Source organism: Mustela erminea, chromosome 7 (assembly GCF_009829155.1).
Source record: "Mustela erminea isolate mMusErm1 chromosome 7, mMusErm1.Pri, whole genome shotgun sequence".
Lineage (NCBI taxonomy): Eukaryota > Metazoa > Chordata > Mammalia > Carnivora > Mustelidae > Mustela > Mustela erminea.
Genome location: NC_045620.1, coordinates 91,543,106 through 91,566,056, shown reverse-complemented (window position 1 = coordinate 91,566,056; position 22,951 = coordinate 91,543,106). Strand labels below are relative to the sequence as shown.

At 47.6% G+C, this 22,951-nt stretch overlaps 1 protein-coding gene across 1 annotated transcript; it reads right to left on the bottom strand.

The window, feature by feature from the left end:
• Positions 1 to 1,643: 1,643 nt before the first annotated feature.
• ACTG2 (actin gamma 2, smooth muscle) lies at positions 1,644 to 22,696 on the bottom strand. The gene is made up of 9 exons (XM_032352484.1): positions 22,608 to 22,696; positions 14,213 to 14,374; positions 13,366 to 13,494; positions 10,162 to 10,272; positions 9,831 to 9,915; positions 7,769 to 7,930; positions 6,828 to 7,019; positions 4,760 to 4,941; positions 1,644 to 1,866 (listed from the first exon to the last, which is right to left on the bottom strand). Exons 2-9 carry the CDS (start codon positions 14,336 to 14,338, stop codon positions 1,723 to 1,725), a joined length of 1,131 nt encoding a protein of 376 aa, XP_032208375.1. The 5' UTR covers positions 14,339 to 14,374; positions 22,608 to 22,696; the 3' UTR covers positions 1,644 to 1,722.
• Positions 22,697 to 22,951: the final 255 nt, after the last annotated feature.

The following is a 22,951-nucleotide window of genomic DNA, read 5'->3' as shown; positions in this document are numbered from 1 at the left end:
GAGGAGGAAGAAGGCTCCCCGCTGAGCAGAGAGCCTGATGCGGGACTGGATTCCAGGACCTTGAGATCATGAGCCAAGCCGAAGGCAGCGGCTTAACCCACTGAGCCACCCAGGCGCCCCACTAGGGAGTTTTGTAAAACATGCTTCTCCAGCTCTCCTCGGAGGGCAAGTGCAGGGATGGCAGAAGAAGCTTGTCTTGATGTTGAGGTCTGTGTACTTCCACTGTTTCCAAATAGATGTGTCTGGGAAGGTTCACAGCCAAGTGGGATCTCCTCAGGAGTATCAAGGATGGGACGTGAGTAGGTAGAGATAGTGAAGGGTACACCAAGCAAAAGTGGGAATCTAGTTCTGCTGTTAACTAGCTGGGTTGAACACATTAACTCATAAACTAGCTATAAAATGGGAATGGTACTAGTACCTGCTAATAGGGTTATGGTGAGGAAGTCCATGGAAAGCTCTTAACCTAGGGCCTTGCATAGTATAAGCACTCAACCAATGCTATTATTATTACCCTTGTTCTTTTTTAAAGATTTATTTATTTGACAGAGAGAGAGAGAGATCACAAGTGGGCAGAGAGGCATGGAAAAGAGAGAGGGGGAAGCAGGTTCCCCACTGAGCAGAGAGCCCGATGTGGGGCTCGATCCCAGGATCCTGGGATCATGACCTGAGCCAAAGGCAGAGGCTTTAACCCACTGAGCCACCCAGGCGCCCCTACCCTTTGTTTTCTTGTCGTACTTTATGGGTGCTTCTATTTCACCTCAACTCATTGTCATATATGTGCCCCCCCTTTTATGCAATGATACTTTGATGGGCAGGAATCATCTTTGCTGGATACATAAGTCCCATGTGGCCTTACCCAGTAATAACAGATGCCCAAAATTCAGTAAATACTTGTGACATTTTAACAGAATTGACTAAGGGCAGGGAGTGGGGAACAAATAACAAGAGAGAAAGAGACCGAGAGAGAGAAGGAGGAGGAGGAGGAGGAGGAGGAGAAGGAGGAGGAGGAGGTGAGGAAGAAGGGGAAAGGAGAACTAGAACAAGATGGGGCGGGGGAGAAGAAAAAGAAGAGGGAGGAGGAGGAGGAGAGGAGGTAAAGAAAAAAATTGTTCCTAAGGCTGCTGCTCCTTTCTTGGTTAGTTTTGAGGCAAAATACAGCCTAATCCTCAATAACAAAGGGCCTCATAGAGATCTTAAGCCCATTATGACCTTCCAGCACCCAAATTCAAGCATTGTGCTTGAATCACTCTTATGTCACAGCCTATAAACCTTGTGTTTCCCCTTCCGGTCCTGTTCTGTGTGTTGCCCTTGAGTACAAGGACTTCCACCTCTGAAAGTTCTTGTTTCTTTACCTGCCACCAAGCGTCATCTAGCCCTCATTCTTACTCATGTTCAAGGAAAGGGAAACAAGGTTAATACAGTAAGAGTATTAGCTTTAGAGTCAGACACACTTGGATTTTAATCTTGGTTCTCTGGTCTTTAGCAAGTTCTTAAGTTCTCTCTGAGCCTCAGTTTCCTCATCTGTAATATGGGAATACATGCATCTCACAGGAGCACTGTGTGGATGAGTAATAAGGTGTGAAAAGCGCTCAGCACTGTGTGAAAGCCCAGAGTGGGGGAAAACAAAAGCCCCACACGAGAAGTAAGGCTTTGCAGGTTTTAATGTTTCATGACGGGTAACAGAGCAGTCTCCAGGGGAACCCCAGAGAGTCTGTTCTGACTTTAGAAGCACTTCCTGTGGACAATGGAGGGCCCTGCCTCGTCATACTCAGGCTTGCTGATCCACATCTGCTGAAAGGTGGAGAGAGAAGCCAGGATGGAGCCTCCAATCCAGACCGAGTACTTCCGCTCTGGGGGAGCGATAATCTGCAAAGAATAAATGTGGTGAATCACGATTAGTGCCCAAGGGAATAGGGAACTGGTCCAGGAGATCCTCTCATCACAGTGCGGGGCTGCCCCAGATAAGGACCGCCTCCACGGTCAGAAACAAACAGGGTAAAACCTTGGGGTAGATTAGATTGTTGTTCAAATCTTTATTCCAGCCCTCAGTCCTCCCCCCCATGGGAAGGGCACACTGTTTTGCCTTGTGACTTTGGGGCTGGGCTTGTATTTGCTTTGAGGGATGGGATGTTGGCAGACAGGACACAAACAGGAACTTGAAATGTGCCTCAGGCAGGAAGCTGTGCTTCTGCCTTGATGAGAAGGGCTTCCCTTAAGAGGCTCCCGACCCTTCAGCCTGGGCCCTGGCAGGAGAGCTCTGGACCTGACCCGAGCTGGCCAGCCCGGCAGAGTTGCCAAAGCAGGCCTGACTTAGACCGCTCACTCCCAGCTGATCTGTAGTTGCACATGTGATAAACTTGATAAACGTGATAAATTATGGTTATGTCCCTTAGATTTCACAGTTCCTTGCTCTTCGGCAATAGATGACCAAGACAAACATGGACAGGGACAGCACCTCTCTGTTCTCGCCTGGAGTTCGGCTGTGTGAGCAGCTGGGGCAGAGCTTCTGCCAATCCTGAGTCACCCAGAGCACTCAGACCCTGTCTTGAACCTCATCTGTTGATAGCCACTGGTAGCTAACAAGTTCTCAAGTTCAGAGACACATGGTGCATCCCTGCCACTGGGAGTCCCGAGCTTAGCTTCTAGAAATTGGTTGCCAGTTAGACAACTTTGAACACCACCTACATGTGGATCCAGAGGGACAGCCACTAAAGGGTCAAAGAATCCAGGGCAAGAAGAAAACGGGACACGGGACTGATTGTTTTTGTCTTCTTAGACCCTCTCTACATCCTTCCTAAGTTGCGGAGATCATGGATTTGCCGAAGAAGAGCTGTGAGAAGTTATATCTTATTATTCAATCAGACAAAGACACTTGGTCGCTCTTTGGACTGATACCTCAAGGACCAGTACAGTCACATTATTGCTGTGTGGCTCGGGCTGTGAGAAGAGTCCTGGGCTGGGGTCCTCCGTCTCAGTGCCAACTCACCTCACCTCTCTTCTTCCATATCCTCGACATCTGTCTCATCTCCCCAGTTCCTCTACACAAATCTGGCTGTCCCATTTGGCTGGGCTGTTCGTACCTGCACACACACACACCCTGGGGCACCTTTGCTCGGTCTAATTTCCCCTGCCTTGAGTGCCCTTTCCTCTCCTCCTGTCTTTTTTTTTTTTAAGTTCTGATTTTTTTAAAAGATTTTATTTATTTGACAGAGATTACAAGTAGGCAGAGACAGGCAGAGAGAGAGGAGGAAGCAGGCTCCCTGCTAAGCTGATAGCCCGATGCAGGGCTCGATCCCAGGACCCTAGGATGACGCCCTGAGCCGAAGGCAGGGGCTTTAAATCCACTGAGCCACCCAGGTGCCCCACCCCTGCCACATCTTATTTACATTGCCCTCTCAGCGATCATGTCTCCTGATTAGATTCTAAACCTTGAAGTTTGAAGGCTCAAGGCTTGAAGGCTGGCACGTGCTGTTAAACTCAGGGCAGTGGGTCACAGATTGGGATATGCATGGAAATGCATATGTGTGTTATCGGTGTAGGTGATGGGGGCGCCCTGGATCTGGTGAGCCAGAATCTGGGGGTGAGGTGGGATGTAGTCAATGGTCCTGGTAAAAAGCCCCTGCCTTGGGCCTGGCGCCATGTCCCCAGTGTGGTAAGCTTCAGGAAGCGTGGCTGCCCCAGTGGCTCCCCGTGAGAAGGGCCCACAGGCTCCCACCAGTTTTCTGGTAACCCGCTCTGCTTGCCTTTGCTGAGCACCATCCGCTAGGCAGGGGAAGCCCTGGGGCGGCCTTCCTTTGTGAAAAAGTTTCTTAGAATACACTCAGATGTAACGAACTCCCAGAGACCAACTTTACTGTGAGACTTTGTAACTCTCAACCTATTTGTTATCTCTATTCAATTCCCAACTCCTTTTCTAAACCTGCTAGCTGCAAAGTTCCTAGAAGCCCTAAAAAGCTCTGTATGGCGCCTGGGTGGCTCAGTTGGGCTTCTGCCTTCAGCTCGGGTCATGATCTCAGGGTCCTGGGATCAAGCCCCACACTGGGCTCCCTGCTCAATGGGGAGCCTGCTTCTCCCTCTGTCTCTGCCAGCTGTTCCACCTGCTTGTGTGCTCTCTCTCTCTGTCAAATGAATGAATAAGATCTTTAAAAAAAAAAAAAAGATAAAGCTCTGTACGGTTGCTTGGGGACCAGAGGCTGGAGAAGCTGAAGACAAGAGGGCCCCTATTCTGATGTTCTGACGAGGCCTGTGCAGTGAGTCACCTGCGTGGGGAGGACGGGAGCCAAGAGGACACAACAGATCACAGGTTGCCCAGGAATCAAGTGATGTCACTGTCAGTCTGAACCAGAAGCCTGCCCCACGCCAAACTTTATCTCTGGAACTTTCACCCTCCTCTGGAGGAACACGCACATCCCTTTTAAAGTCTAAAGACAATGTAGCATTGCTTCCTTCTTTTCTTCCTCCCTTTCCCTCCTCTTGATTGCATCCTCAGCCCCTCAATAGTCTCTTCCTCCCAAATTCTCTCACCCCTTGTCATAGGACATCATAGGGTTACATTTGAGATCCCATGATCTACATGTCCCCATTTCATCAGTGCCTGAGGAACATAATCCCTTGAGATGGAATCTGTCCCAGACCAGGAGAATGCTGAGCCCAGGAGGCCACCGATCTACGGGCCAGGCAGACTGACTTGGAACATCTCCCAGGCAGGCAAGTCTTTATCCCAAGGACTGAGTGGAGGGATCTGGGGGGCAGGACCCACCTTGATCTTCATGGTGCTGGGGGCCAGGGCTGTGATCTCCTTCTGCATCCTGTCAGCAATGCCAGGGTACATGGTAGTACCCCCTGAGAGGACATTGTTGGCATATAAGTCCTTGCGGATGTCAATGTCACACTTCATGATGGAATTATAGGTGGTTTCATGAATCCCGGCGGACTCCATGCCTACACAGGTCATAGTAAGAGTCAGCACCCGTCAATTCATAAATACCCACACCTCCAGCTCCTCAAGGGATCCTTCTGTTGTTGCAACTACCTTAGCTCAGACCCTTAATCACCTCCCAGACAGCTTACAGAATCAGACCTCCAGCTGGCCTTTGGTTCCTCCTATTCCGATTGATCTTTCACATTGATCAGCTGAGGCATATTTCTAAGGGAACACTTACACTGAGTCATCTTTTTTCAAGTTTTATTGAGTTATAATTCACATATCATAATATTCACCCTTCCAAAGTCCAGTAGTTTTTAGTTGATTCATGGACTGTGCAACCATTGCCAAAATCTAATTTTAGAACATCTTTAACACCCCAAAGAGAAACTCCATACCCTTTGGTAGACACTGTGATCTTCCCCTTCACCCCTCCCCCAGTCCTAGGGGACCACTAATTTATTTTCTCTCTATAGACTAGTCTGTTCTGGACATTTCATATAAATGGAATCCTACGATATGTAGCCTTTTGCATCTAGTGCCTATCACTTAACGGCGTGTCCATGTTCACACTGCAACCCATGTTTTCAAGGTGCATCTATGTTAGAGTGTGTGTTGGTGCTTTAATCTCTTTTATTGTCAAAAAATGTTCCATTGCATGGGTATACCTATCATGTCATCTTTGACACCCCCCCCTTATCTACAGGTTACATCTAGCTACCTTAGCTTGCTGCTGGGGCCTTCCACAGTGGAAGGCCTGTAGACCAAACTAGTTCATGCCCACCTTTGGCCTCCCCCACCTCTAGTCTTTACTCCATGTGACATAATTTCACACTGAGGTTAGAGGAATCTCCCTAAAATACATACCTAACCTGGCTACAGGGCTGCTTCACAGCTTTCAGTGATCTCATTGCTGATATGATTAGCCACTACGCTCTTGGTGTGGTCCAGCAACTCTCTCTACACACACACACACACACACACACACACACACACACACACCTCTCATCGTGTCCCAAGTAGAATATGACCTTGCACACCTCCATGTCTTCACATGAACCCTTCCATCTGCCTTGGATGCCATTTGCCACCCTGTACTCCTTCTGCCCCCAGATACCATCGAATGATACTCATTCTTCAAGATTCTGCTCAAATGTTCACCTTCCCTAAGAAGACTTTACTGATCTCTTAGGCTTATATCATTTTGTTCAGCTGCTGTGTGCTACTGCTGTCTGTTAACATTTGTTTACAGGCACGACTCTTCCCACACAGTCCTCAAGAGAGTAGCTGTCCTTGTACTAAATAGTCTTGTACTTAGTCCTTGTTGTGACCCCATCTAGTTGGCACTAAACATCATTTCCACTTTATAGATGAGAAAACTGAGGTTTGAAGAAAGTAACACGTCCAAGGTAACAGGCTTTAAAGGGGCAGAATCAGGACCTAAGACCAGGTCTGACCCCAAACCCGTCCTGCTTACCGCTATGGGTTTTGGCCCCGGTGACGTCAATCCAAGAAGAGTTTTGTGTATCTTAGTTTTATGCTATATTCCCTATTCTGCTTTTCTTTTATTTTGATTTCCCTATCCTTTTATTTAAAATTAGATTTTATCGGGGCACCAGCCTGGCTCAGTCAGTACAGCATATGACATTTGATCTTGGGGTTGTGAGTTCAAGCCCCATATTGGATGTGGAGCTTACTTAAAAAAAAAAATAAAATCTTAAAAATAAATAAATAAAAGTTAGATTTTATCTGGTTATATTGTGGATGTGTTTTGGCCCTTTCTGGAAAAATATGGGCTATGTATGAACTATAAACAAAGTGTGCGTGACTCCTGGTGTTTTTCCCACTCCTCCACCTCACCCCCTCCACTCCCAGTTAGCAGGGACAGAAGGCAGCACCTCACCAATGAAAGAAGGCTGGAAGAGGGTCTCGGGGCAGCGGAAGCGCTCGTTGCCAATGGTGATGACCTGCCCATCTGGCAGCTCATAGCTCTTCTCCAGGGAGGAAGAGGAGGCTGCCGTGGCCATCTCGTTCTCGAAGTCCAGGGCCACATAGCACAGCTTCTCCTTGATGTCTCGCACGATTTCTCGCTCGGCTAGAAAGAGAAGAAATGACAGAAAGTAGATCCTCTGTTCTGTTAGTTGGTCCTACTTTGATCTCCATGAAAAACTCTTCTACTTTGGACTTATTTTTAGGACAAATGTTAATTTTTCATTGCTCTTCCTAAAGTGCAAGTCCAAAATCTTGATTCCTAGGCAAAACTTCGCATGGGCTTTTCTCCTTGCTGTCTTTACTCTGCCCTGACAAAGCTACGGGCCTTTGTGAGGGCGTTACAGGACACAGTACTGTACCTCCTACAGACGTAGGAGGATTTGTTGTGATCTTACAGAATCTAGGAAAGCTCCTGCCTAAAGTCTCCTCTTGCCTGGGCTGGGCACTGAGCCATGACAACTTCTTAGAAATTCAGACCTTATTTATTCCATGTGTCCTCAGAGAAACCATAAATTCCCTTCAGTAACAAAATGCATTATCAGATTTTTACTATCATTCAACCCCGTAAAAACCAGAGATAGCAGGTCCCTGGGGAAGGAAGGAATGCTGTGAAAGGGCACATAAGGAGGCCTTGTCCCCATCCCGAGACCATATCAGTTGGGAATCTTCTGCCATAAATAAGGCCGCCTTGACTATCTGTCTTGTCCAGAGGCCCAGTTCCAGCCTAGAATCCTCCCCATCTATCTTTAGAGAATTTGAGGATGGGGGCCACAGACTTTTCATCAGAGAACGTTTGGTCCCAGATCAGATTTGGTTTGAGCTCAAGTCAAAATCAGGAAAGGGGCTGGATACCTGTGGTCACAAAGGAATAGCCTCTCTCTGTGAGGATCTTCATGAGGTAGTCAGTGAGGTCACGGCCTGCCAGGTCAAGGCGCATGATGGCATGGGGCAGTGCATAGCCCTCATAGATGGGGACATTGTGGGTGACACCGTCCCCGGAATCCAGCACAATGCCTATGGAGAGAGGGGATAGGACCTATGAAAACTTCTTGCCTTTCGTCTTTCTGGGACCAGTCACCAAATGGTCTTAAACTACCATATTTTTCTCCAGCAGCTGAGAAAATTCACCCACCATAAGGATCATCAGTAATATTTTTTGTGTACTTCATTTATTCTCCCAAATGAGACTGTAGCCTTCTGGAAGGCAAGTAAAATATCTTCCCTTCTTGTATTCCTTAAAACACTTTCACAGTACTGGAGTGCCTGGGTGGCTCAAGTGGTTAAGCAACTGCCTTCAGCTCAGGTCATGATCCGGGAGTCCTGGGATCGAGTCCCGCATCAGGCTCTCTGCTGACCCTTCCCTTCTCAAGCTCTCTCTCTCTCTCTCTCTCTCTCATTCTCTCTCTAAAATAAACAAAATCTTTAAAAAAAAAAAAAAACCACTTTCACTGTACTGCATATCTGTCAATGTGCATCTTAGTTGCCGACTCTTTAAGGGAGACTGGATAATTTGCATATCATTCTGGCATTAAACTAACCCATATGCACATGCATGGAGAATGTTAGATCTGGAAGGGACTATAAAAACCAGCTGATGTGAAAAAAAAATTAACATTCCCTACTGATGAAACTCAATAAACCATGGAGGGAAAGGAGCTTTTCAATATGATAATAAATCTCTCTCATTCCAAAAGCCATATCGTAACTGATGGAGAAACAGTATAATATTATTATTGCTTTATTATTTAATATTGTCCTAGATGTTCTAGCCAAAGCAATATGACAGAAAATAGAAAAAGAGATATTATCAAAAGGAAACAGAATTGTCATTGTTTGCAGATGATGAGGCTGTATACCTGGAAGACCCAAGAGAACCAAGTGAGACATGATTAGCACAATAAGATGGTTCAGTAAGGGCCAGAAGCAAAATAAATACCCAGGGATCAGGAGCTTACACTTGTACAAGGGCATTGATCAGAGCATATTTTGCAATAAAAAATAAAAACTGGAGATGACCATAAAGTCCGGCAGTAAAGAAATGGTAAAACAAACGAGTAAGCTATAGAACCATCACACATTCCCCATCACTGTCCTTGTCATCAGCTGTGAAATTATTTTTTGTGTTTGCCCTGCTCCCCCTACTAGACCGTTGGCTCTGTGATGGCAGGGCTGTCTTCCTTGTTGGTGTGCAGCCATGGGCTGGTGTAGTCTTTGCCCCATGGTAGGGAATAATGGACAAATACCTGATGAATGAATGAATGGATGAACGAATAATGAATACTTGAATGAATGAATGTTGAGCTATGTTCATGGAAGCTGTCAAATCCCCATTAGAAATTGCTTTTTTTTTTTTAAAGATTTTATTTATTTATTTGACAGACAGAGATCACAAGTAGGCAGAGAGGCAGACAGAGAGAAAGAAGGAGAGAAGCAGGCTCCCGCTGAGCAGAGAACCCAATGCAGGGCTTAATCCCAAGACCCTGAGATCATGACCTGAGCCAAAGGCGGAGGCTCAACCCACTGAGCCACCCAGGCATCCCCACCCCCAATTAGAAATTGCTTTATCTTGAAGTTCCCTCTGTTTCCCTGAGTACCTTTCCATACAAAGGGCACACAGAGAGCCACATCACAAGTTCACGAGCAGGAATATTCCAGTATTCTTGGAATAAGCTCGGGGACTGACTGCTGTGAGGAAAACAGCCCCTGCTGGATATACTGGTCATGCTTGGTTCATATAAATCCTTGCCAGCTCTACCGGGTAGACCTGAATGCATTCCTTTCTGTTACCCCTATGCAGGGTTTTCCCTGGACTTTGGCTGTCCCTTTGATTCTCCTGAGCAGGAAGCTCTGCAGGAGCCCAGCTTTCCCTTCTGCCCCCCAGAGTCAGGAAGGGATGGGATTACAGGCTGCTCACCTGTTGTACGGCCAGAGGCATAGAGAGAGAGCACAGCTTGGATGGCAACGTACATGGCAGGAACATTGAAGGTCTCAAACATGATCTGAAAGAACAATGCGGATATAGGGTGATCTGGCAGAAATCACAGCGCCTCTTGGCCCACAGGATGGTTTTAACCTTATTAAAGGCAAGAGGGCTGTGTCTATTTACCCCACTCCCTCCTCCCACAGGGCCTGGTATAGACCACGTACACAGCATGTCCTCAGAACTTGTCGTCCTGATGCATGGAAGGGAGAAGGGATCCATGCTACATTCTTGTGTTCATGTTTAAGACTCTCTGGCCTCTTACCTGGGTCATCTTCTCCCTGTTGGCTTTGGGATTTAGGGGGGCCTCTGTCAGCAGGGTGGGGTGTTCCTCGGGTGCTACCCGCAGCTCATTGTAGAAGGAGTGGTGCCAGATCTGGTTGAGACAAAAGTCAAATGAGCCAAGGAGATTCCTAGAAAACTCTAACTGGCATGCTCATGGTGGGGGAGATGACACCTTGTTCATAGCATGGGCTGGGTTCTAGAGAGGAGACCTCCTCACCTCTGGAGAGGAATCCTGGCAATTTCTGCTTGACTTTTAGAGATTATGTTCCTTTCCAACAGGGGCCCAGACAGGACTCAGGCCTGGGGCCAATATACTTAGCATACGGATTATTTCCATTTGAACTTCCCCCTCTTCTGTCTCTTCCCACCTTCTGCCCCTGGGGGTGGGGGCCAGGCCAATCGCATCTCTCAGTATTCCTTGTATCCCAGCTTCTGGCTATGTCTGGCTGATGCAAGACACCAGCAAGAGGATGAGAAGAGGGAGAGATGTCCGGGTGTTTCTCCAACCAACGGTGTGGTCCTCCACGAGCCCCACCCCTATTGGACGGCCTCTGTCCCAGCTCCAGTGACACTGCCCCACTCCCATCCTTCAGGCTTACAGGTGTAAGAGTGTTCCTCTGTTCTGACTACATGGGTGCCTCAACTCCCCTTTCTGGTTCCATAACTCTGCTCACACCTCTCTAAGTAGTCCTTTCTTAATTCAGGACAGCTGCTGAGTGTGTGCTCTCTCCTGCTGGGAACCTGACAGCTATGCTTGAACCATCCCCTGTGTGACTGGCCAGGCTGGGGCTTTAGGGCAGCATTTCCCAACCGCAGCACTTTGACATTTTCAGTTGGGTAATTCAGCGATGTGGGGGGCTGACCTGTGCATTCCAGGAAGTTTGGCATTCCTGGCCTCCACCCACGAGATGCCAGCAGCACCTCTCCAGCGATGATAAGCAATAATGTCTCCAGACATTGCCAGATGCCCCCCAGGAGGCAAAATTGCTCCTGTTGAGAATCACTGCTTTAGAGGAAGTAATTTCTTCCCCACTGCGTCCAGTGATCCAAGACGACCCAACAGGAGTCTGTATTTCAGAAGGGTTCAGCCAAGTGGCAGGGACATAGGGCTCTGATTTCCTCAGAGGCGGGGCTCAGGGCCATCCGCTTCCATTGTACTCATATAATTGTGGGCTCCTGGCTTTGGGGCTTTGGGCTAGGACGGTGCTAACTGTGGGGAGAGCAGGTAGGAATCAGATATGGCCCCTTGATCCTGGTTTCAAAGTCTGGAGGGGAGAAAGACACCCAAGATGATAACAAACACAGCTTTCATCTATTGTGTTTTTCTTTCAAGCACATAGTATAATTAATACATATATATGTATATTTTTAGAGTATACAAAATATATGTGTGTATATTTAAATATTTATAATATTATATATGAAATATATAAATATATTAATCTACTTATTATATAAATATAAATATATTATCTATAGATATATATTTATAATAGATATTTAACACACACACACACATATATATATATATTTTTTTTTTTTTAGAGAGAGAGAGTGCACACACATATGAGCACTTGAGGTGGGGTAAGGGGCACATGGAGGGAAAGAATCTTAAGCAGGCTCCACACCCAGCATGGAGCCCCAGGCAGAGCTCGATCTCATGACCCTGAGATCTTGACCTGAGATCCTGACCTGATTGGAGATCAAGAATCAGATGCTTAACTACCTGAGCCACCCAGGTGCACCAGGCACATGATATATTTTCAGGAATTTCTTTAAAGGGTTCACACATGGGGCGCATGGGTGGTTCAGTCCATCAGGCTCTAGTCATGACCCCAGAGTCCTGGAATCGAGCCCCACATCCAGCTCCCAACTCTGCTGGGGAAGGGGTGTCTGCTTCTCCCTCTGCCCCTCCCCCAGCTCGTGTTTTCTCACTCTCTCTCTCTTTCTCTCAAATAAGTAAATAAGATCTTTAAAATAAATAAAACATATTTTAAAAAATAAAGAGTTCACACATTGTTACTACTATGCTAAAACATACTAAAGTATTTTGTCTATTATATTTTGGAATCAGACACTGTTAGGTCCATACAAGAAATTTACGCTATTTATTGAGCATGAAGTATGTTGCATGCCCTGGGATTATACTGAGTACCTAATTCAATTTCCAAAGTAACCTAATGAAAAAAGTTTTTCTTTTCTCTGTACAAATGAGGAAACTGAGGGTCGGAAGGAAGGACTCACTCCCAGGTCTCCCTGCCACTGACTCTGGGGTCTTTGCTCTTAGCCATGCCATGGTGCAAAACGAAAGCTACGGTGTCGTTTCTATTTATCTCACACCCAGAGTGCCTGGGTCTGGGATTTAGAGAATGGCAGGGTGCATTACAGATTTCACGGCAGCATTCTTTACTTCTGGTCACAGTCTGTTCGATGAGCACTCTAGTACGCTTCAAAAGGCACTCCTTGCCAAAATAGGGATTCTCAGACAAATGTCAGCAGAATTTAGGAAAAGAATATTAGAAGGACTCTATTCACATTCCACACACGTGATTTTGTGGATCACAAACTGCCATTTAAAAATTGCCCCCCACTTCTGTGTTTTCTTGCACACACACACACACACACACACATACACACACGCTTCCAGAAAACCCTAAAGAGTCCAACTTAGAATTTTCATTAGAGAATCAGCATAACGACCCAGCATGGATGCACCTACCTGAGGTCACCACCGGGAAAATGAAAGGGAGAGAAGCCGTTTATGCCTGTAAGAGGCGGCCAAGGCATCAGGGCCTCCTCTGGGGGGAGCTGCTTGAGAGGCTGAAGCTGGACACTGGGTGGGATAGGCCCTCAGATGCCAGACAGGGGGTTAGGGACCTACTGTCCTTAATGAGGAGCTACTGAAGATTCCCGAGGAGGCGAGTGACACAATCCGTGTTTAGAAAGACAAGCTTTGTGGCAGCATAAAGAAATCACCGGTCTGTAAGGCGGGAGACAAATCAGGACACCACTGCAACTGCCCAGTGAGAGCGGGTTGGCAGCCCCACAGAGACTGGCCATGAGGATGGACAGGAAGGAAAGAAGGACACGAGAAACATTTTAGAGGCAGCCGACAGGGCAGAGACCTGTGGGAGATGAGGGTCATGATGATACATTATCACACTAAAAGGGGGGCTGCCAATACCTTCTCCATGTCGTCCCAGTTGGTGATGATGCCGTGCTCAATGGGGTACTTGAGCGTTAGGATCCCTCGCTTGCTCTGAGCCTCATCCCCGACGTAGCTGTCTTTCTGGCCCATTCCCACCATGACACCCTGCAGTGCAAGAGACGGGGGAGAAGGGAATTAGCTGAGAGCTCTACTTCAGGGGCCCCAGGCCCCAGGAGGGGTCTCTGAAGAAGGACACGCATAGGACAGATATCTGACTTCCCTGGAGACAGAACAGAAAGAGACAAGAGTCAGGCAGACATCCACGACCATGGAGGCAGTGAGGAGAGAAGGTGATGTGCTTCTCTAATACTTGCATTTTTAAGTCTCCAAATCTTGGCTCCTGCACCGCCCCCTCCCGTATGTGGAGATCCTCATGCTCACTTACCCCTTTCCTACCAAGCCGGTCCTTCCTCGGTCCCTCCACTCAGATTTAATCTCTCCCTCCTTTGCGCTCCCCCTGGTGAAGTCTTTTGTCTCTACGCTAGCCTGTGATCTCAAGTTAGCTCACAGAGGATACATTTCTTAAAGGCAAGGGTCTTGTTTACTTGCATGTATTTTTAAAAAATTTCTTCCAAACCTACTAATCCTGCAGACCTGAGGCAGACAGAACACCATCTCTGCATCCCTGGAATGTTTTGCACTTGGTCCTGGGTATTGCTATTTGAAAAGTCTTGTTCTGTTAATCAGAAGAGGGTCTCCCAACCCCAACACACACACTCATACAACACACACACATACACACCTACAGAGAGCTCAGTCCAGTGTCCACTCTGCGGCACTTTCTCCTAGTGGCTCAGTGCCTCGGCTCCAGATGAGCACATACCTGGTGGCGAGGGCGCCCCACAATAGAGGGGAAGACAGCCCGGGGGGCATCGTCTCCTGCGAAGCCAGCCTTGCACAAGCCAGAGCCATTGTCACACACGAGCGCAGTGGTCTCCTCTTCACACATGGTGAGTGTGGCCAAGTGAACCAGGGGCTGGAGCACCTTAGGAGCAGGAGGGGAAGAGAAGTAGTCAGCCACTTGTCAAAATCATGTTGGAGACAGGATTCTTGGTTTTGGAGCTTTAGTCCACCTCCAGCCAGGGCCCAGTTCCACGACGGACAGGTGGACTTCTTCCCTCAACCCTGTTGATCTGGGCTGCATTTTGTCCCTCACCCCCCAACTCCCCAAATTCATACGTTAACATCTTAACCCCCAGTATGTCAGAGTGTGACTGTATTTGGCGGTAGGGTCTTTAGAGAGGTAATTAAGGTAAAATGAACTCATTAATCTAACATGACTGGTGTTCAATATGACTAATCTAGTAAGATGGATAACTTTATCGGATGAGGAAATTAGGACACAGACACACACCAGAGGGAGACCATGTGAAGACACAGCAAGAAGGCAGCCATCTTCAGGCCAAGGAGAGAGGCCTCAGAGGAAACCAACCCTGCCAATGCCTTGAACTCAGACTTTCTAATTCCCAGAACTGTGAAAAAATAAATGTGTCTGTGTAAAGATGCTCGGCCTCACTAGTGCTCAGGGAAGCACAAGTGAGATAAGACCATTTTCATCCATCGTACGGTTAAGATTCAATACGTGTTGGCAAAGGTGGGGCAAACTGGAACTCTGACTCTAGAAACACATAAACTTATACTTTGGAACTATTCAATGGTCCAAATTATGGGATTCTACTCTGAAGTCAAGAGAAGAGCCAGGTCGATCTATAGGGATTAAAGTGGGTAGTTTTCTAAACCATTCTACTCAGTGAGCAAGCCTCAGAGTATAATGTTTTATGTTATAAAACAATCTAGTGAGTTCTTTTTAATTTTTTTAAAGATTGCTTTTATTTATTTGACAGAGAAAGAGAGAGAGAGTCCATAAAAAAAGGGTGGGGGTGGGAGAAGCAGGCTCCCTGCCGAACAAGGAGCCCGATGTGGAACTCGATCCCACCATCCTAGGATCATGACCTGAGCCCAAGGCACACGGGTAACTAACTGAGCCACCCAGACCGCTCTACGTTGAATTCCTTTCAAAGAACGAAACAATGTTGTTTTTTTCATCATTTTCTTTTTGTGGATATGAACTCATAGCAAAAAGGTCTGAAAAACGAAGTCTCTGACAGAGCACCCTGATTACCTCTGGAGGAGGCAGGGACCCAGGAGAGGAGGTGCTGGCTTATAGCTGTGATGTTTTCATTTTTTCCCAAGGACACTCTATTCGCATATCGTTTATAATAAAAATCAACAATATAACATGCCATTAAGGGACAAACGATGCAGTGGTTCTAGTGAAATTCTCAGTCCTAAGGGCTGAAGTGCCTCAGGGAGGAAACCCCTCAGAGGAGAGAGGGTTCTGGCCAGGAAGCACCGCCCCTGCCTCTCCGCCTGGAGAACACGGAAGCTTCCGAGCCTGGGGAGTCCCCAGCGGGGGGGTGAGGTGGGGGGGGTGGGAGTGGGAAAGGCACCAGCCTAGGGCTCAGGGAGGCCAACTTTCAGCAGTCCAGAGGAGGGGGAAGGTGACCCCTGCGGAGGACGGCCCGTGGGAGCTTCATTCAGAATATTTGACCACAGGTGGGAAGGAGATAAGTGCTACAGAGACCTGTGACCCTGGCCCCTCCGTGGCCTCAGGATGAAGGTGGACAAAGTGAAGAGGAGCCAGAGCCACAGACCTGTGAATATGAGGTCAGAAAGGCTAAGTCGAGGCTGAGCGGAAACTTCGTAACACAACTTTAAAGCTGAAAGGGAGCTCTCCCTGATATGCTCCCCAGTGATTCCTCAGTGAGCCTGACACCATGTCTGGCACAGACTGGGCTCTTAAATCTTTGTCATCAAAATGAATGAATGAATCTTTGTCATCAAAATCAATCAGTGGATGTACAGGAGAAGGACATGCAGAAGAAAAGAAAGAAGGGGCAATCAAGGTCTGCAACGAGGTGGAGACTAAAGGAAAGCACCTTACCTCGCTGCTTAAAACAGTATCATTTCTGGTCCGAGCAGTTTCTGGATGGCAGAGATGATCCGTAACTTCCCACCATGTTAGGGAAGTAGAAGATGAAGAACCATCAGAAGACGAAAGGTGGGCAAAGTTTGTTCCAATGTTCAAAACGGGAAAGAAAGCGGATTTCTAAAACCTCAGATACTCTTGAATGCAAGGTAGGCAGGTTTCCAGAAGGCACTGCTAGAGAACGTGCTATTAAAGAAGCAGTGATTTCTCGGGGCGCCTGGGTGGCTCAGTGGGTTAAAGCCTCTGCCTTCGGCTCAGGTCATGATCTCAGGGTCCTGGGATGGAGCCCCGCATTGGGCTCCCTACTCGGCAGGGAGCCTGCTTCCTCCTCTCATTCTCTCTCTCTCTCTGCCTGCCTCTCTGCCTGCTCGTGATCTCTCTCTGTCAAATAAATAAATCAAAAATCTTATATTAAAAAAAAGAAGCCGTGATTTCTTATAATCAGTAAGGGTTTACCAATAACAAATGTTGGCAGACTAACAGCCTTCCCTTTTCTTCCCAGGACCACTGTGGGCTGGAAATGCAGAAGGTGGGAGACATTGAGCTTAACTTGATCTTGGCATCGGACAAGGTCTCCTGTGATATCTGTATTGATAAAGCCACGTGGTCTGAACAATCAATCAGTTAGGCATATTTACAGCTGCCTGAGTCACTGTCACTGAAAGGTGTTAATTTAACGGACCATCATCAACCTGGAGGCCATGATACACAGGGCTCCGCTCTTGGTCCTTTGTCACACATTTTTATAAAGGTATTGCATGAGAATACGGAGCACAGGCCCATCAAGTTTCCAGAGCTGGAAGAGGGTGTAATATTAAATATGTCACATGGTAGAATCAAAACCCAAGAAGATCTCAAGAAACAGAGACACGAACCAAATCAAATAATATGAAATTCAATATTTCACTGAGTAAATATGAGTTTCTGCATGTGAGTCTAAATGAGCAAACTGTGATCGCTCTTGCTCAGCCTCCGTGAGCAGGACCTGGGGTCCTGTGGATGGTATGCAGTACTTTGTTGACCAGCACCTCTGGCTGGAATACTATAACCGGTTCTTGGGGCCACCCTTGCTGGCAAAGGTGTGGGAGGTGTGTTTGCCATCACGAGTGTCAAACTGTACTGCTTTTCAGAAGGGGAACTCAAGAAAACTTATCCAAAGTCTTAAAAATGTACATATCTCTTTTGACTCCACAAAGGCACTTTCAGGAATTCATCCTTGGGGACCACTCACGGGTGGGTGCAGAGATTTGGCTAAGAGCTGATTTATCACAGCTTAAAAGAACCAAAATCAGAAGCATAATAAATTGGTTTGTAAAATAACTGCCAGAAACCCTCATGCAATGGAGAGAGCAGAATATTTAATGGAACAGAAAAGGTGCAAGGTGCATTGCTAGGGGAAACATAGCAGAATATTCCATGGTTCCATTTTTGGTAAAAATGATTTTTAATTTTGAAAAATGTGGAGCTCTTCATATAGATTATCTATTTAATCTTCACAAAAAAACCCAAGGGAAGATATTTTTATTTCTATTTTGCAGATTTGGAAACCAAGTCTCAGAGAAGTGGAAGAAGTTGGCCTAAGTTCTCTTCGCCAGGAAGAGGCAGGGCTGGCCTCAACCAGGACGGGTTCCAAAGCCTGAAGCTTACACCTTCCTCACCACCTTAGGCTGTCCTAACTTCTCCATGTTTGGTGCTTTTGCTTCTGCCTCTCTGTCTCTCTAGAGCTGTTGGCAGCAAAAGCCCTAAACAAAAGGGTCTGTGTTCATTTCTCTCTCTGAGCCTCTGCACCCCTCCTATGCCAGGACTAAGTCTGTGTTTTATGTGGATAGTCTGTGATTTATGTTTATTATAGCCCCTGAACCTAACTCAGTTAGCACAGAGTAGGTGCTCCGTAAAGGCTGGGTGACGATCCCACCACTTGAACAGCCCCTCCCAGACCTCTGCCCCTGGGCTCCCTGTGCCCCCATAGTCCAGTCTCATGACAGCTCACGATATGGACCTGATGTAGAATCACCTGGAGGCGGTTTTCTTTCTCTTCACAAGCTGCTCAGCAAACAGCTGTGCTTCTCTGCTCTAGAGAGAAGAGTCCACCATGAGAAGAAAACAACCCCAAAATCTAGAAGGTGGCCAAGATGCAAGGCTGCATCTCCATGACTGTCTCTCTCGAGGTTCCCCTCAGCATCTGTCTCTCTGGTGTGGTTTATAATTCAAGCCTGCCTGGCTTTTCAATGAACCTTTTGTCTCTCCCTGAGCTCCCCTCACAAAGAGAGTGTTGGACTTTCCCAAGCAGAGCAGCGGCTGAGAGAAGACACAAAAGCAAATTAAAGCTGTCAAGTCAACAATGTGGTTCTGCAGCACTTTAGGTGGATTTAAATCTGCTTTTTTGAAGTCAGAACCAAATGAGAAGTGAGAAAGGTGAAGGCAGGGTGCGGCTGCTGGCCCAGAGTAGGGCCTCCATGGGGCCCCAGGCTGCCCAGGGAAAAGGCTTTTACTGTGGAACCAAGCTCTCCTGGAATGTCCCTGCCAGGAGAAATTCTAGACCTTCCTCAGCTGCTTGCTGGTAATCTGTGGCTGGGCTCGAGCATGTCAGCTGAACCAGGGCCAAAGTCACTGTGGTTTCCTGGGGTCACAACCACTTTCTGCTCTGAGAAAGTCAATCAAATTGTTCTGGCTCTTTCAACACATACTACATCTGGTCTTCACTGAGGACTTCACAAAGTTACAAACATGGCCCCACCCCTGCCCCTCAAGGTGGCCAAAACCCAAAGACATAATGGGTGCAAAGAATTTGTTCACTCACTCATCTCCCCGGCCACCCTCAGGCAAGTATGAGGGCAGAGATGTTAGCCCCCCAATCTGTCACTCTGAAGGAGATAAGATCTGACTTCAGAGTTCCCTCCAATTCCCCTTTCCTTGACCTTCTCCTCTCTCAAGACACCTCCTTCCCATGGCCCTGTCCCTGGTCTTCCGCTCTGGACTTCAGTTTCCTCAGCTGTAAAATGGAAAGGATAACCTCTGTCTCCTGGGATGATGGAGCAAATGGAGTAATGGAAGTAAAGTGGAAATTCTCTATAAATTGTAAATCAGGGCCGGCAAACTCACACTGATTTTTGTGTGTCCCACCAGCTAATAATGATTTTGACATTTTTTCTTTTTTCTTATATTTTTGTTATTTTTTAAAGTAACCTCCATCCCCAATATTGGGGTTGAACTCGTGACCCCAAGATCAAGAGTCATGTGCTCCACTGACTCAGCCAGCCAGGTCCCCCTTCACATTTTCCAAAGGTTGCAAAAAAAGCCAAAGGATAATATTTTAGGACCCAAGAAAACTACATGAAATTCAAATTTCAATGCCTATAAATAAAGTTTTATTGGAACACAGCCACACCTGTTCAGGTACATACTGACTGTGGCTGCTCTGCCTATGAAGACAGCTCTGAGCAGTTGCCACAGAAACGTTTAGACTTGCAAAGCCTAAAATACAATACTTTCTATCTGGCCCTCCTCAGAAGAAGTATGCCAACCCCTGCTGTAAAGGACTGGAAAAAAAAAAAAAGGTTCCTATGATCTCTCTCTTACCCCATCAGAACTTGCTCCCAGAATGAAGTCTGTCATATTGGAAGGAGCTGAACCACCCACTTCACAAATCAATGATTATTGAAGGGATGATAATTTATGCTGGCTTCCAAAGACATTTTCACTTCAGTGCAAAGTTTAAGCCCTAAGAGGAAGGCCTCTAAGATGGTGAGACTTCAAACAATAGTTGGAGAAATATTTTGCAGTGAGGGCTTTGAATGACATTAAGCAGCCGCCTATAACAATCCGCATACACACAGATATCCACACAATTAGAGAGCTTGGCACAGAGAAATAATTTAACGAAAAGCACTCCTGTGGCAGAAAAATTGTAGCAGCATCTCTAATCAACTTTATGCTATCTTGACCTGGTTGACAGGCAATTAATTAAATGAAAAATGACTTCTGTTTCGTAGTATTTCTGATCATCAGGAATCTGGGCATGTTCTTTTACTTGGGCCTCTCACTCGCTCTCCCGGCTCCGCTCCAGTCCAGACCCCTCCTCTTGAGCTCCAGACCCTGAGGACCAACTGCCTGCGGGGTACCTGCACCGCAGACCCCGTGGCACCTTCACTCCACCTACAGGTACTTCGACTACTTCGTCGCTCAGCCCCAGCCTCGCCCTGGAATCCCGCCTCAGAGAATCGCACCGCCCCCCGGAGGCCACGCCCAACACCCCATTCCTCCCACCTTCCCCCCACCTCCCTCCCAACCAATCCTCAGGTTCTTATTTCTACCTCGGCACCACCGCAGGCCGGGCGCTCTGGACCCTCAGTGCGCTGCGGTAGGGCTCTAGCCCCGTTCCAGTCCGGTCTCCTCACAAATGTCAGAGCAGACCCTTCGAAGGGCAGGTCTCTCGCGGTCACCCTCCTGTGGTCCCCCATTGTTTAATCCCTTAGAATATGAAGGCCTCATAATCCGGCTCTGCCTGCCCCTCTGACCTTAGTTCTCCATGCTTCCTGCCATGACATCTAAATTCGGTGGAACTGAGACACTTAAACAGTCCAAAGACTATGCTTCCCTGACACCGAGACTAGTCCTACTTCAGGACCCAGCTCAGGTACCCCTTCCTCCAAGAAGCCTTCCCTGATAACTCCTGGGCTAGGTGAGGGCTCCTCTTGGGCTGTCTTTATGTTTGTTTGTTCATCTTTCCCAGTGATGGCAGAAGCCTCTCCATTGTCCCTAAGGAATAGGAACAGTGCCTGGCACATAGTAAGTACTCAATAATGTTGTTGGAATGAGCAAAGAAAGGGAAGGAGGAAAGAACTCTAGCCTCACATCATGATGTCATATTGCCCATTTGCTGTCCCAGACCTGTCCACTGCTCATTGCAATTTCTCCAGTGCCCATCCCTCTCCACCAGAGGAAGTTCCATCTCCTTTTGACTCTAAGGGCTAACCTCAAAGTCTAAACTTGTTCAGATAGTAAAAGCAAGTGCTTACAGCCTCCCTGTATGTACAAAGTGTGGTTCCAGACCTGCAGCCTCAGCATCACCTGGGAACTTACTAGGAATGGAGATTACCCAGCCCCACTCCAGCCTACTGAAATCAGAATCTGGGCTGGAGGGTAGGACAGTCCATGTTTTAACAAGCCTTCCAGGTGCTTAAAGTTTGAGCACTCAGGGCCAGGCCCTGAGGGTACTGAGCTGAGCACCCTGTAAACGTATTATCTCATTTAATCCCCACAACAGTGCTGCTGAGTAGATGTTATTACTAGTACTCCCATTGTACAAGAGAGAAAACTGAGGTCACTCAGTAACTCGGGCAGCTGGGCAGTCTGACTCCAAGGCCTCCACCACTGCACCAAGGTGCTTCAACCCTAAACAGATGTTAGCAGACTCTGGTCACCAGAGTGGAAATAGCCCCTGGTCTCATTTCCCTCTTAATTATATTTGTGTGTGTTTGTGGGGGACAGGAGCAGTGGATGATGGCTTTGGCGGGTGGTCTCACAGTTGCCTGTGAGACTTTTGGGCAACACTCAACTTCTCTAGGCTTCATTGCCTTCAGAATGAATTAGATGGCTCTCAGATTTGTTCATTTGTTCCTGCCAGAGCTAACAGAGCTTGATGCCACAGGATACTTGCCTCTGCCCCAGCCCTGACTTTCCACATCCCCCAGTGACCCTGGAGCCTTCAGGGATTGAGAAAATTCTCCATTCATCTCAGCCAAGCATGGAGCAGAGGACAGTGAGACTCACAGGGGACTGAAGAAAATACACACCTATTCCCAACACAGACATCTCACAGACACTGGGACCATTGTCGGCTTTGATTTAAAAACCCCGTGAAGAAGCTGTTCCCCCCACCCACCAAAGTCTCTGCTCCCCTAAAACAGCCTCTCAGATATCCAGAGTCATGACAAAGGACACGAGCAATAGCTCTGCACTGGCCCAGGCGAGCAGGGTGAGTAGAGACCACTGGCGTTATATCCTGCCCGCCACCTGATCAAAGGGCTGTCCAGGAAGCCCTGTGGCCAGAAATGTCTTTTCCTGGAAGGCAGCAGCGTGCTTGGAGGTACCACTGCCCACAGAGTGCCTTCACGTGTGATCTGGGCCCGCGTCACGGAAGCCAGGCCAATCTGGAGGCGCCTCCCGCACCCAGGGGGCCAGGCGGCCTTGGAAAGGAAGGGCTGGCCCGAGGCTGTGCAGTACTCACCGAGTGGACGAGAGGTCCTTCTCCCAGTGACTGAGGGCTGCTGTGTCTTTGGCATAAATACCCAAGCAATATAAAACCCCAGAGGCGGATCTTCTTTAAACAGAGTCCCTAAAAAGGCCAGCTGACGGTGTGTTAACAATATTACCATATAAGGTGGTTTTTTCAATAAATCGGCCTTGGGGGGGTGGGGAAGGGGGCTGGGTAGAGTGAATTATCATTTGAAAAATGTATGCAAAAGGACTCCAGTGGCAACAGCTCTGGTGCTGGCGGATTTGTTCCTTTTTTGCTGCACTTGCATCAACAAAACTCACACCAGGCCTTATAAGCTGCCCAGAGTGAGGCCA